The sequence below is a fragment of the Otolemur garnettii genome, unplaced genomic scaffold (genome assembly GCF_000181295.1).
Source record: "Otolemur garnettii isolate 467f Iridium unplaced genomic scaffold, OtoGar3 scaffold00001, whole genome shotgun sequence".
Lineage (NCBI taxonomy): Eukaryota > Metazoa > Chordata > Mammalia > Primates > Galagidae > Otolemur > Otolemur garnettii.
This window is the reverse complement of record NW_003852396.1, coordinates 28,912,983-28,928,505: the sequence shown is the minus strand read 5'-3', so window position 1 is coordinate 28,928,505 and position 15,523 is coordinate 28,912,983. Positions and strand designations below refer to the sequence as shown.

The following is a 15,523-nucleotide window of genomic DNA, read 5'->3' as shown; positions in this document are numbered from 1 at the left end:
GTGCTGTAGCATCACAGCTCACAGCAACCTCCAACTCCTAGGCTTAAGCAATTCTCTTGCCTCAGCCTCCCAAGTAGCTGGGACTACAGGTGCCACAACGCCCGGCTATTTTTTGGTTGTAGCTGTCATTGTTTAGCAGGTCTGGGCTAAATATGAACCAGCCAGTTCTGGTGTATGTGGCTGAGGCGTTAGCCACTTGAGCTACAGGTGCTGAGCCAGCTGATTTTTTTTAAAAAATAAATTTTGTGGAGACAGGGTCTCACTATGTTGCCCAGATTGACCTCAAACTCCTGGGCATAGCAATCCTCCCACCTTAGCCTCCCAAAGTGCTGGGATTACAGATGTGGGTCACCCCATCTAGCCAGCTTCTTAAACTTGTTATGGAGTCTTCTGTTCATATATCCTGAGGCAAACAGACAATGACCCTCCATAAATGATATAAGAAACATGTCTGTGACTAGCAAAATTAAAATAATAAAATAAGAGGACAGTGTGTTAGCAGTTAAAGGGGCCTCAGAGATCATGTGTAATAAAACAATCTAACTATGGCCTGGAGATATTAGCAAATTGCCCAAGATCACTCAGCCCACAAGCAATGGCAAGGAGAAATTTCACAGCTCATCTCTTGAAAGATGTGCCACACACAAATTCAATTTCCAGCATCCAAATAATTCAAGGGGAAAAGTTAAAAAAGTAGGCAGAGATTTTCAAAAAATATTGTCCTGAGCAGCCCAGGTGAGGATGGTAAAAGTCCCTTCATGGTCCCTTCCTGTCTATGACAAAAAGGACCTAGTCAAGTTACACTGCTGGGACCCTCACAGGTGCCCAGAAGTTCCCGTGGTGCCTTGGGCCTGGAGTCCACACCGCCCAGAGAACCCAGCTCTGGTCTCTCATTCGATAGCACACTTGGCCCCCACCTCTCACCATCTAGAAAAATGCCCCCAAAATGAGCCCAGATCTTGAACTGGGCTAAGGGAACAGATTGTATCTAAAGTCAACCAGGTCTTCAAACATGTCAGACTGCTGATGGAGATGGAAAACCTGATCCTGGGGCAGACTAGTTTTTTGGGTTCTAACAGGCATATCCAGGTATTCCTTCACAGAGGCTGCCACAAAGCAAACAGAGGAGCCACATTCAGGCCCTGGAATTTTTGTTCATTTGTTTGTTTAAATTCTATAGCCAGGTTAGGGTGAGAGACGCCCTTTAGTGCCATGATCCTTCATTGTTGCCCTAGGGGACAGTTCACGTGTGTCTCCAACCCATGATTTTGCACCATCAGACATGTTCCTGCATGCTTTAGGAACTGCTGCTGAGCCACCTGGGGGGAGCCCAAGCCTAGGGGATGAGATTTGGGGAGGAAAGGAAAAGGGATCTACCATTGTTACAAGATAACACATAGGCTGTAATACAGATGAGGAAAAATAGCTCTCCTACCATAAGCTGAATGCAGGAACTGAAACTCTGTTGGATAGAAATGTTAGTTGAAATTACCACTAAGAATTTGAGAAAAGTTGTACACATTGCAGTTATATAAACAGATTTTATCTCAAGATAGCAGTTTCACCTGGGCTGTACAAGAAACTGAATGCAGAGGGTGGGAAGTACCTTGACCCTAGAGAGGGTGACAGACTTGCCATCAGGAAAACCCATTCATTGTGGAGGGGGCACCTTCCTGGATGCCATGGTGCCTTCCAGGCAGCTGGCCCAGAAGCTGCCTGGATGTAAATAAATCTAAACTCCTGCTCTTCACTTGTCTGTGATATCCAGAATACATTTCAACTGTCCCAAGAACTGCAAAGGAATTTCACACATGACACAGACTTTACTTGTTAGAGCAAGTGAAGGCTCAGGAACAATCTTGCCATCTTTGGCCTCTAAAGAATTGTCTGTTAAGCCCCAGAGAGCCAGGAACAAATGCAGAGGCACTCCCTCCCTGAAGCTTCTGGGACAATGTGGTACTACTGAAGGAACACAGGCTGTAGGGTCAGACAAGTTGGGTTTGAATCCCAGCTCTACTGATTTTTAGCTGTATAACTTTGGATGACTTATTTAACATCTCTGAGCAAACTAGAGGATAGAAGCTCTAACTTATAAGACTTAGGTAAAAATGAATGTTCCTTTAAAAGTGGAGAAATTAACAAAACAAAACAAATTATTTGTAACATGCTTTGTGCGGGGCCTGGAACAGAGGTGTTCAGAAGGCACAAATTCCTTTCCCCTACTCTTCGCCAAGTTTGTTATATGTAAAATATAAATAATACCTGTCTATTTGTATTTTATAGGTCTGCTATGAAATCAAACAGTAATCAAGACAGATTATCATTAATAGGACAAATTCTTTGGTCTCCAGATTCTGAAAACTAAGTCTTGGCTGGCCCCTGATTCCTGTGGGGCCAAATTATTCTTACATAACATCCCCGAAATCATTCAAAGCTTGGAAAAAAGCTCTAAGTACCCATTGGTTCTGTTTTCAGAACCAATGAAAGAGTGAACTGTTTCCCTGTATCCTGGACAGACGACATCTTAGGTAAGTACTCAGAGCTGCTAAAAATAGCTCTTCTGAAACAACTTCTTGATCTCCTTGAGATAGGTGAAAGAAATTTAAAACTGAGACCTGGCTCCTTTGCAGACACTTCTCTGCACTACAAATGGCTGGTTCTGGCAGGAAACAGAAAGTAACCTACACTGTCCTCTCTGACCTTGAGCCAGATACTCCATGGCAGAAAGTCCTCACTGCTGTCAGGAAATCTGCATTGTGAATGCAGAGATGAGCATCCCCAAATATGAAACAGACTCAGTTGTGTGTGCATGTCATTGAAAAAAGAAAAAAAAAAGCCACCCAAATCAGAAGCAGAGTTAGTGATGCAGCCCAGGTCTTCCAAGTCCCAGCTGTGGGCTTTCTCTCATATAGATTTTGTGAGTTTCTAAGAAAATGGTATGCATTGTCTTCCAGAGTGTTTCAGATATAGGTCCAAATTAAATGTCTGTGGAATGCCACATCTATGGATGCACTTTAGGAGGTAATATCACTTATTTGCAATAGTTTTTGTTTGCCAAAAAAGGAGGGGCTATCTGACAACTTCATGGTGGGTGGGGGTATGTGTATATCTGTGTGTGTGTATAATATGATTATGATATGATTCCTACTTTAGAAATGGGGCAACAAAGGCTCAAAGAGGTCAGATGACTTTAAGGGGACTTTATTCTACAAAGTGACAGTGTCAGGACTCAAATCTAGTCCTTCAGAGATAGCCCATGTTCTTTTCTCCTTTAAATATCCCAGAAGAAAGGGAATGACAATACAGTAAGTACTGGAATAGCACAGAAAAGCATGGGACTGAGAGAAAGAGATTCGCCAAGGGTTCTAGTCCATACTCTGCTGCTGATTCACTAGGTAACTGAGGACAAAATGTGCTTCTTTCTGGAGCTCCCTTGTCAAGAGAAGATTGAAATGGAAGATCTCTGGAGTCTTTTGAAGCTTTCTAATTCTATAATAATAATTGCTAAACAAGAAACTGGGGGTATTATCATGACAATGAAGGCCTAAGTCTGGCTATTACAGATTCCCATAGCGCCTCACAGTCTGTGCTTTAACCACTCCCCTACTTCCAGGTTACTCGCAGTATTGTATCCTCATATCTCCATGACTGTGTCCATGCTTTCCTCTGCCTACAGTGCCCACTCTTCCTTTGCATGCTTAAAATAACACCTCCTACTCTTCCCTCAAATCTCTACTGCTGCCTTCTCTGTGAAGCCCCCCTACACTTTTATCCCTAGGTAGACTGTTGTTCCCTCCTCTCTTCCTATATGTATTCCTTTGGCAATACTTATTACACTGTACTACAATGAATTTGTTTATATGCCAGGCTTCCAAACAAACTATAAGCTACTTCAGGCAAAGATGGTATCTTTAAATATTTCTATCTCAGTGTGGAGAACATTCAACAAATAAGCATTTGTTGAGTAAATGAAGAGGAACTTATATAAAACCATCTACAACCCTGAGGCAGGCAGTCACATCAAAAACTCAGGGAGCTACGGTGACTTGCCCAAGGCCTTAAACCTAAAGAGTTAGGTGATCAGGATTCAAACCCAGGACTTTCTTTCTAACCACAGAGTCTATACTTTTTCTTCCTGTTCTTGAGTGTTAAAACACCAGCTAAGTATGATGGTTAAGATTAGAAGTAAAACCTCTGCAAAGCTCCTGTCTCAAAATCCAATAAAACTTTTCAACATTTTCAAACCCATTTCCATCTCTACCCAAGAAGTATTGGGCCTTTATTATTTTGAAAAGCAAATAGCTTATTTCAACATGAAAACCAGGTCTTTATTCTCTGGTGGCAAGTCTCTCACTCTCTTCCAAATCCCAGGAGTGTATATGTGTGTGTGTGTGTCCCAGTGGCAGCCTCAGGGGAAACTGAGCAAAAAATGGATTTGGACACTGCTTGGGAGAGGAGAAAAGGTTCTGTGAAGAGGATGCATATCTCAAACATTCCAGCATAGGAGAGATGGGCCAACCCTAAGTCCCAAGAATAATGGAGGAGATTCTACTCCCAACCCCCACCCTGATGCTGATCTGTTCCAGTTCCCAAAGGGGACTCCCAGGAGAATCACACTGGGACAGGCTGAGCCCAGTAGGTATTTTTCCCCCCCAATTGGGCCCACCTTCCACTACATTCACCACTGCCCCCACTTTCTCCTTACCTGGAGCATAACTGGGGCTATTAGTAGGATACAGGCTGGGATTGTAGGCAGGGGCTGCTGCTGGGTAGGCTGTGGGGTAACCTAGAGAGAGATAAGAAAAAGCTTCATTTAGTTGGGCAAGAAAAAAGCATTTAGTTTAAGAAATAGAATCCAATTCCTAGGCTTGACCTTTAGTCTCTTTGTGATTTTTTTTTTTTTTTTTTTTTTTGAGACAGAGCCTCAAGCTGTCCCCCTGGGTAGAGTGCCGTGGCATTACAGCTCACAGCAACCTCCAACTCCTGGGCTCAAGCGAGTCTCCTGCCTCAGCCTCCCAAGTAGCTGGGACCACAGGCGCCCGCCACAACACCCGGCTATTTTTTGGTTGCAGCCATCATTGTTGTTTTGGCGGGTCCGGGCTGGGGATTCGAACCCGCCACCTTAGGTGTACGTGGCTGGCGCCTTAGCCGGTTGAGCTATAGGCGCCGAGCCTTTGTGAGGTATTTTAAACAGTATGTGTGACCAGCTTTGAGCCTCTGAAGAGGAAAGTTACCAATACCACAATTCCAATATATGAATATTGTAGGTCTGTTTTTTAAAGGCAATATAAGAAATATATCTGTATGCTCACTATAAAAAAATGGAAGTGATATATTAAGTGTTAACATTGTTTATGTGGTATAAGTTTACTTTCACCTTCCTGCTATAACACTACCCTACCAGAGGTTACACGTTAATCTTTTAGCATCTATCATTCTGGAAGGTTTTCTATGCATTTTTACACATCTGTTTAGTGATACGCTAGTAAGTTTTTAAAAACTAGCTCAAAGGGGGTGGAGGTGGGGGCTGTTCTGTAGCATTTGCCAATTGCCCTGGCATAAAATACTCCTACCATGGCCAATCTGAAGCTACCAACATCCCAGAAGGAACAGCTGAGAAGAGATGTCCATGCTCAAACAAGCTCCAGCTCACCGCAACATATTTTTAATATATATATAGTTTGGGGGTTTTGATGGAAAAGCTGCAGTTTTAACCATCTGTAAATTGTACATTTAGAAATGTATAATTCAGCAGCAGTAATTACATTTACAATGTTGAACAGCTAACCTCGCTTTTTGTTTCTAAAACTACTAATCACCCCAAACAGAAACTCTGAAAGCATTAGCAAATAACTCTCCATTCTTCATCCCCCCACTGTGGTAATGTCTAATCTACTTTCTGTCTCTATAAATTGGCCTATTTTAGCTATTTCATGTTAATTGAATATACACTGTTTGTCCTTTTGTGTCTGGCTTCTTTCTCTAAGCATAATGTTTTTAAGGTTCATCTATGTTGTAGCATATACTAGAACTTCATTCCTTTATATGGCTGAAAAATATTCTGTTTTATGTCTATACCACATTTTGTTTATCCATTTCTATTGACGGATACCTGAATAATGCTGTAAAGAACAACAGCATATGAGTATCTCTTTGAGTCCCTGTTTTCAGTTCTTTGGGATCTATTATTGAGTAATGGAATTTTTTGGTAATTTTATGTTTTTTAGCCTTTTCTGGGGAGAGACAGAGTTTTACTATGTTGCCCAGGCTGGCCTTGAACACCTAGGCTCAAGTGATCCTCCCACTTTAGCATCCTGAGTAACTGGGACTACAGGCACACACCACTGAACCTGGCTCCCATGTTTAGCTTTCTAAGGAACTCCCAAACTATTTTTCACAACAGGTGCAATACTTTACATTACCACTAGCAATACACATGTGTGATGGTTCAAATTTCTCTAGAGCCTCACCAATGCTTTCTGGTTTTTAAATTACTGTAAACTGACTCGGCGCCTATAGCTCAACCGCCTAAGGCGACAGCCACGTACACCCAAGGTGGCGGGTTCGAATCCCCAGCCCGGACCCGCCAAACAACAATGGCGGCTGCAACCAAAAGATAACCGGGCGTTGTGGCGGGCGCCTGTGGTCCCAGCTACTTGGGAGGCGGAGGCAGGAGACTCGCTTGAGCCCAGGAGTTGGAGGTTGCTGTGAGCTGTAATGCCATGGCACTCTACCCAGGGGGACAGCTTGAGGCTCTGTCTCAAAAAAAAAAAAAAAAAAATTACTGTAAACTTATCCTCTATAATAAGTATAAAGTGGGATTCAGTTTGGTTTGGCTTTGCATTTCCCTAATGAATAATGATACTGAGCATCTTTTCATGTGTTTACTGACTCTCCATATATCTTCTTTGGAAGAATTTATAACCAAATAATTTTCCCATTTTTGAATTGGATTGTCTTTTTGCTGTTGTAGTGTAGAAGTTCTTTATATATTCTGAATATTAAACCATTATCAGATATATTACTTGCAAATATTTTCTCCCATTCTGTGTGGATTATCTTTTCACTTTCTCCATAATGTCTTTGACGTAAAAAAAAAAAAAAGTTCAATTTTTATTAAAGTCCAATTTATCTATTTTTTCTTTCTTGCTTATGTTTTTAGCGTTATACCTAACAGTACTGCCATTTCAGATGCCTTTACTTTAGGGGCAAGGTCATGAAGACTGACCCTAGGTTTTCTTTCTTTCCTTTCTTTTCTTTTTTTTTAGAGACAGAGTCTCAAGCTATTGCCCTGGGTAGAGTGCTGTGATATCACAGCTCATAGCACCCTCCATCTCAGGCTCAAGTGATCCTCTTGCTTCAGTGTTTCTATTTTTAGAAGAGATGTGGGTCTTGCTTTTGCTCAGGCTGGTCTCAAACTCGTGAGCTCAAGCTATCCACCTGCCTTGGCCTCCCAGAGTGCTAGGATTACAGGAGTGAGCCACCACGCCCGGCTAACCCTTATGTTTTCTTCTGAGAGTTTTATGGTTTTGCTTTTATTTTGAACTCATTAATCCACTTCAAGTTTTTATATTAGTATAAGGTAGGAGCATATACAGTTTTGGTTTTTTTTTAAGACAGAATCTTACTTTGTTGCCCTTGGTAGAGTGCCTGTGGTGTCACAGCTCACAGCAACCTCAAACTCTTGGGCTTAGGTGATTCTCTTGCCTCAGCCTACTGAGTAGCCTACAGGTGCCCACCACAATGCCTAGCTAATTTTTTTTGTTGCAGTTTGGCCGGGGCTGGGTTTGAACCTTCTACCCTTGGCATATGGAGCTGGCACCCTACTTACTGAGCCATAGGTACCGCCCCGTATATATAGTTTTATATTCAACTTTTCATTTTAACATTATAAATATTTTCCCATGTAATTACATATTGTTCAAAACCATATTTTTAATGCATTTATGTTATTCCATTACACATATAGATATATCAAATCATTTAACCATTAACCATCTGTTTTTAGATGTTTAGATTGTTTGAAAATTTTCATTTTTATAATTGTTAATAACCTAAATAAATCTATGGCTGATTATTTCTTTAGAAATGAGTTCTAGAAGTGGAGTTTTCTAGGTCAAAGAATAGGGGTATTTTTAAAAGTCATCCATTCAACAAATACATATTTGAGTAACCAGACTTTGGTTTAGGAACTTTTATGAGTGAACAAATGAAAGATTCCTGTCCTTGTGGAGCTTAGTATAGTCTAAGAGGATGAGAGAAAGTTGTGGGTAAATAGTAAATATAAATAGGTTGGGCACAGTGGCTCACACCTGCAATCCCAGCGTTCTGGGAGGACAAGGGAGGAGGAACGCTTGAGTTCAGGAATTCCAGACAAGCCTGAGCAAGAGTCATAACCTGTCTCTACTAAATATAGAAAAACTTAGCTGGGCGTTGTGGTGGGCACCTATAGTCCCAGTTACTCGAGAGGCTGAGGCAGGAGGATTTCCTGAACCTAGCAGTTTGAGGTTGCTGTGAGCTAGGCTGTTGCATGGGCAACAGAATGAAACTCCGTCTTAAAAAAAAAAGTAAACAAAAACAAAGAAAATCTTCAATGCTACAGAAAAGAGGAAAAAGGCAGAGAAAAGTGTATCAGATATGCCAAAGCACTGAGGTTGAGGACATGGCAATATTAAAAGGATAATCAGGATAAGACACATTGAGAAGGTAAGATTTCCACCAAAACTTGAAGGAAATGGTAAGAGATAACCAAGCAGATAGCTGGAGGAAGAACATTTCAGACAAAGGAAACAGTGCAAATGCCAAGTTAAGAGCATATGGGACATGTCAGAGGAATAGCAAAGAGTCCAGGGTGGCTGGAGCGGAACAAATAAGGGGGTCAGGCTGGGTGTAGTGGTTGGTTCATGTCTATAACTGGGACGCTGAGGCAGGAGGATCATTTGAAGCTAGGAGTTAAAGGCCAGGCTAAGCAAATTTTTCTACAAAAAATAAGCAAAGATAGCCAGGCATGGTGGTATGAGATGGCAGCCCCAGCTACTCAGGAGACTGAGGCAGGAGGATCGTGTAAGTCCAAGAGTTGGAGGTTACAATGGGTTATGATGATGCCACTACACTCTAGCCCAGGCAACAGGGGGATACTTGTCTTTAAAAAAAAAAAAAGAGGGGTACAGTCATACTAGAGGAAGTCAAAGGGCTAGTCAATTCATGTAAGGCCTTACAGGCTACCATGGGAACTTAGGACTTTTATTCTGAGTAAAATAAGAAGTTATCACTGGGTTTTGAACAGAAGAGCAACATGATTTTAAAAGGTTCACTCTGCTAGCTGTGTCAACAAGAGACTATAAAGGGGGGGCAGCACCTGTGGCTCAGTGAGTAGGGTGCTGGCCCCATATGCCAGAGGTGGTGGGTTCAAACCCAGCCCTGGCCAAAAACTGCAAAAACTGCAAAAAAAAAAAAAAAAAAAAAAGAGACTATAAAGGGAGAAACATAACGACCAGCTGATAGGCTATTGCAAACCAGCAACAGATGATGGGACTCAGACCAGGGTAATAACATGGAGGTGATGAGAAGTGACATGCTAAGAGTCTTTATACACTTTGCCACACTGCTTTTAGAAAGACTATCAATTTGTACTTATACTAGCAGTACATAAGTGCCTATCTCACGGCTCCTTGCAGTTTTTAAATGCTCCTTGGTATTATGACTGACAATGGAAAGCTGGTTTTAGAAGTCAAAGATTAAATCCTTAAATCCCTAAAAGCTTCTTTGGGATTTGTAAATATTGGAGCTTTAATAATGTATCTTTGTTAATATGCCTTTTCCTAAATCCTTTCTAACCCCAAAGAAAATTCATCTCTTTTTAACCCCTAACCACGTTCAGAACTGAGGTAGCCAACTTGTCACTTAATTAGCAAACTGGAGGTGTGCCACTTCTCAAGAAGAAAGGAGTCTGATCTGGAAAGCCAAACAAGGCAGTCTCATGGCTGAAATCTGTATTCAGCTTCACGTGAGGGACTGTGCAGCCACAAGTAATTATACTCTTATCCTATCATTTTAGATGCCTTTACTTTAGTTGCAATTATGGGATCTTCCTTTAATGTTTCCAAGTAGAATTATCTTCAATTTAGTTGAATGTGGCAGATATTATAGAATGGCAGCAGCATAGGGAGCTTTACTTGGTCTACCTTTCTTCATATTACAGATGACATCCTGAGGCGCAGAAAAAAGAAGGACTTAGGGTAACAGACTGCTAAGGTTAGAAAGTACCTTAAAGCTCACATTTGGGGCTAGAGCCTCTGTTACAACACCCTCATGAAATCATTCATCTTGACCATTACATATCTACTGACAGTGAACTTCCTTTCCTGAGACTACTCTAATTGTCGGCAAGTGCTTTCTCATACTGCATTGAACCTGACTCGTGTAGCTTCTATCCTTTTTTTTTCTTTTTGAGACAGAGCCTCAAGCTGTCCCCCTGGGTAGAGTGCCATGGCATCATAGCTTACAGCAACCTCCAACTCCTGGGCTCAAGTGAGTCTCCTGCCTCAGCCTCCCAAGTAGCTGGGACCACAGGCGCCCACCACAACGCCCGGCTATTTTTTGGTTGCAGCCGTCATTGTTGTTTGGCGGGCCCGGGCTGGATTCGAACCCGCCACCATAGTATATGTGGCTGGCACCTTAGCCACTTGAGCCACGGGTGCCGAGCCAGCTTCTATCCTTTAGAACAGAACAAATTTGAAGACACATGCATGCCCCAATTCTCTTATCACACTATACTTACTGCACTTTACACTTCAATGGTTTATATTTCCTATTGTCTCTCTACGCTCTTACTCAAAACTGTAAGTTCCTTGAAGGCACAGCTATGTCTCATTAGCCTGCATGCAACAGCTTGTAATTCTTCCCTCCCACTTCCTACTCTATCAGCAGACCACCCTACCCTTCCCCTCAGCCTGGACACCAAGCACCTGAGCTTCTCAAACGTAGGGTAGCTGATAGCCTATTTAGCCAGTAGAGAACATGCACTTCCCATCCATTAACTTTCTTTGCCAAAAAGAAGTTCATCATCATAGGTAAGCTGGGCTTCCTCCCCACTTCTCTTCTCATTTTCTTTTCTTTCTTTTTTTTTTTTTTGAGACCTAGTGATACAGGATTCTCCCACTCAGGACTGAACAGGGACCCCCATTTTCTAGGCCTAGGTGAGCTCAGAAATCAGTCTCATCACAGACCCCTATCTCTGGACACAAACAGGTTCTTCGCAGGTAGCAGTCTCTGGACGAACACTCATAGAAAGCAGCTGGACTGGTATCTCATCTGGGCTGCCTCTCTTGGCTTCTCCTGGAGCAGAGAAGTGTGCCTCAGGCAGGACCATATTCCTACATAGGGGCAGTTTGAAATTAATTTCTGCCCACAGGCCCCTGGCTAGTTATGATGTATACTAAACATACATCCCATCTCCCCCAAATCCCCTGCCTGCAGGATAGGAAAGGCAGTATATAAACCATAGACAGAAGGCCCAAATGAGCTGCCCACCTGGGCTCCCCACTCTACTGCTAGGGGTTTTGTTCTCCTCTTTCCCTTATCTATTTCTTTATCTATCAATACAATCTGTCCTTTTGCTTATTCATGTGGTCCATGGATTCATTCCTTGAATCCCCAGGACTAAGAATTTGGCAGAGAGAGAAATTCTGGCTATACCACCAATTATTTGGGTCTTAGAGTTTCACTCTGTCACCCTGAGTAGACTGCAATGGCATCACTGTAGCTCACAGCAACCTCAACTCCTGAGCTCAAGCAATCCACCTGCCTCAGCCTCCCAGAGTGCTAGGAGTACAGGCATGAAGGACTATGTTGCCATCATTTTGATCTATTTTGTTTCCTCATCCCCAACTGATATTTTTCATCTTGCTGGTTCTGTCGATGATGATGTTTGCATCCCTAATGCCTAGCAGAGATAAGGCAGATAACAGATACCCAAGAGATTACCAGGTAGGTTGTATTCCGGAGCTATAAGTGGTTTAAAAACAAAAGAAACAAATCCAACAGGGCTAAGTCCCTGACCTTGACAGAGTCACTAACTGATGAGAAAAATAAGTGGACAGTTAGAATAAAGCCTGAAGGCTCGGCGCCTGTGGGTCAAGTGGCTAAGGCACCAGGCCACATACACCTAAGGTGGCGGGTTCGAATTCAGCCTGGGCTCGCCAAACAATGATGGCTGCAACCAAAAAATAGCCAGGCATTGTGGTGGGCACCTGTGGTCTCAGCTACTTGGGAGGTTGAGGCAGAAGACTTGCTTGAGCCCAGGAGTTGGAGGTTGCTGTGAGCTGTGACGCCAGAGCACTCTACCCAGGGGGATAGCTTGAGGTTCTGTCTCAAAAAAATAAAATAAAATAAAAATAAAAATAAAAAGAATAAAGCCTGAAAAGTGCCATGATCGACCATCATTTATTTACTACCTATTGTTTGGCAGGGTTCTAGGTATCCCTGGATATAGACTAAAAAGAGAAGGAAGGACATTCCAGGCAGAAGCATGGGAGGGTAGAGGCAGGGGTTGCATTTTGGGGGCATCAGTAAGAGGCTTGGCTTGTGCCCTCCTTGGCTCTAAGGAGCAGCAAATCAGAGAAGGTAGGTTATCTTTTGTGGACTTGATGTCATCATTTTGCCTTCTTGTGACCACGTCTCCTTTTATGTGGCTGGCCCTAACCTACCTCTATTGCTTCATCTGTCCATTGATTATACCCAAGTTTCATACTTCTAGATTGGACTTCTTGCCTCAACTCCTGACTAATGTAATATCAAACTGCTTATTTGGCATCTCCACTTGTATGCTTGCTAAATAGCAAGGCTATGTAGCAGAATGGTTAAAAGTGTGGACTCTGAAGCAAGATTGCTTACATTTGTATCTTAGCAACTCCAGTAATTATTTGTGCCCTTTAAACTCTCTGTGACTTAGTTTTCCCATCTGTAAATGGGACTAATAAAATATTTACCTAATATTATAAGTTGCTAGAAATATTAGTTAAGATCTCAGCACGGCTCGGCACCTGTCGCTCAAGTGGCTAAGGCGCCAGCCACATACACCTAAGGTGGCGGGTTCAAATCCAGCCCAGGCCCGCCAAAACAACAATGACGGCTGCAACCAAAAAAAAAAAAAAAACAGCCGGGCGTTGTGGCGGGCGCCTTGGGAGGTGGAGGTAGGAGACTCGCTTGAGCCCAGGAGTTAGAGGTTGCTGTGAGCTGTGATGCCAGAGCACTCTACCCAGGGCGACAGCTTGAGGCTCTATCTCAAAAAAAAAAAAAAAAATCTCAAAGCACTAGAGATCTTAGGCAAATAGTTAAGCCTTCAAAGAGTTAGCTATTAGTATGTGAAATGTAAGAGATTCAAAAAGAAATTTTTTTTTCCTATCTTCTCATTCCCTTCCAAACCTGTCCTCAGTAGTTTTCAACTTATTTTTCCAGCTGCTCAGGTCAAAAACCTTACTTATGCTTGACTCTATTCTTTCTCTCCTATCCACATCCACCTTCCATTCTGTCTTCAATATAGTATATTCAGAATCTGACCATACCTCACTGACTACAGTTTCTATTCTAGTCCAATTCATCATTATTTTTAACCTTATTATTGTAACAGTTTCATAACTGGTCTCCCTGCTTTTACCTTTAATCCCATATAGCCTATTTCCCACAGTAACCAGAGTGAACCTGTTAAAACATTAAGATGATGTAACTCCTTTCTTTAAGCCTTATAGTAGCTTCCCATGACAATGACAACAAAATTCTTTTTTTTTTTTGGCTGGGGCTAGGTTTGAACCTAGCCCATTTGCCTCCACCTCCAGCATATGGGGCCAGCACCCTACCCTTTTGAGCCACAGGCACCGCCCAGCATAATCCTTTTAATGACCACCTGAGTTCCCACTACTTCCTCCATTATTTGTTCTCTTGCTAATTTCCTCCAGCTACTAGATGTTCCTTAAATGTGTCAAGTACTTTCTCATCTGAGAGCCTTTGCCCTTTCTGTTCTTTCTTCTTGGAATTCTGTTCAAAGGTCCCCTTACATTCTTTCTAAAATAGCAGTCTCATCTTTCATCACTCTCTATGCTCCTTATCCTGTTTTGGTTATTTTTACTATTTTTTTTTTTTTTTTGAGACAGAGTCTCAAGTTGTTGCCCTGGGTAGAATGCCATGGTGTCACAACTCATAGCAATCTCAGACTCTCGGGCTTAAGCGGTTCTCATTGCCTCAGCTAAGCTGCTGGAATTACAGGCACCCGCCACAATGCCTCACTATTTTTTTTGTGTAGTTGTCATTGTTGTTTTAGCAGACAGGGCGGTTTGAACCGGCCAGCCCCAGTGTACCGTGGCCAGCACCCTGCCCGTTGAGCTACAGGTGCCACCCTCTTTTTTTTTTTTTTTTAAGTGTGAACTGACAATACTATATATTTTCTCATTTTTATGTGATCACCATTTGTCTCTCACTGCTAGAATAAAAGGTTTCAGTCACATGAGCACTTGTTAGTTTGTGGTTATTATCTGCTGAAATATTCTTCTCTCCGAGCAGTCCAAAGATTCCCCAGAAAGGTTCAGCCCCAGGCGGCACCTGTGGCTCAGTGGGTAGGATGCCAGCCCCATATCCCAAGGGTGGCAGGTTCGAACCCGACCCCTGCCAAACTGCAACAAAAAATAGCCAAGCGTTGTGGCAGGTGCCTGTAGTCCCAGCTACTCAGGAGGCTGACGCAAGAGAATCATCTAAGCCCAGGAGTTGGAGGTTGCTGGGAGCTGTGATGCCACAGTACTCTACTGAGGGTGATAAAGTGAGACTCTGTCTCTTTAAAAAAAAAGAAGAAGAAAAAGTAGAAGAAAGAAAAGAAAGGTTTAGCCCCACCCAAGTAAGCAGAGTACATTTGTCCCCCTAAAGTCTAAGTGGATGTGATGAAGCTCACTGAGGATAAAGTACTGTCACATACTGCATAACAATGTTTCAGTTAACAACTAAGCACATACAGGACAGTGGTCCCATAAGATTACAATGGTGTTGAAAACTTCCTATCATTTAGTGATGTTGTAGCTGTCCTAATGTCACAGTGCATAATGCATAATGTATTTGTGATGACCCTGGCGTAAACAAACCTACTGTTTACTGGCAAACCTACTGTGCTGCCAGCCACATAAAAATATAGCACATATAATTACGCATAGTATATGATATATGATAATGATAACAAATAACTGTTACTGGTTTATGTATTTACTACACTATATACTTTTATAATTATTTTAGAGTGTACTCATTCTGCTTATGCAAAAAAGTTAACTAGACTGCATTAATGTACACAGCGATGATTTAATATTAAAAAAAAGAATCCACTGAAGAAAATGAAAAAAAAAAAGTCAACTATAAAACAGCCTAAGGGGCTCGGCGCCTATAGCTCAACCGGCTAAGGCGCCAGCCACGTACACCTAAGGTGGTGGGTTCGAATCCCCAGCCCGGACCCGCCAGACAACAATGACGGCTGCAACCAAAAAAT

The 15,523-nt window shown here is 42.4% G+C and overlaps 1 protein-coding gene across 1 annotated transcript in view; it reads right to left on the bottom strand.

Annotated features, from left to right (window-relative positions):
- Window positions 1-15,523, bottom strand: part of FAM168A (family with sequence similarity 168 member A) — a 209,902-nt gene that overhangs the window by 23,808 nt on the left and 170,571 nt on the right. The window contains exon 3 of the mRNA XM_003780915.2: window positions 4,706-4,786. Within this exon, the coding sequence (XP_003780963.1) occupies window positions 4,706-4,786 (81 nt within the window). The remainder of the gene's footprint in view (window positions 1-4,705; window positions 4,787-15,523) is intronic.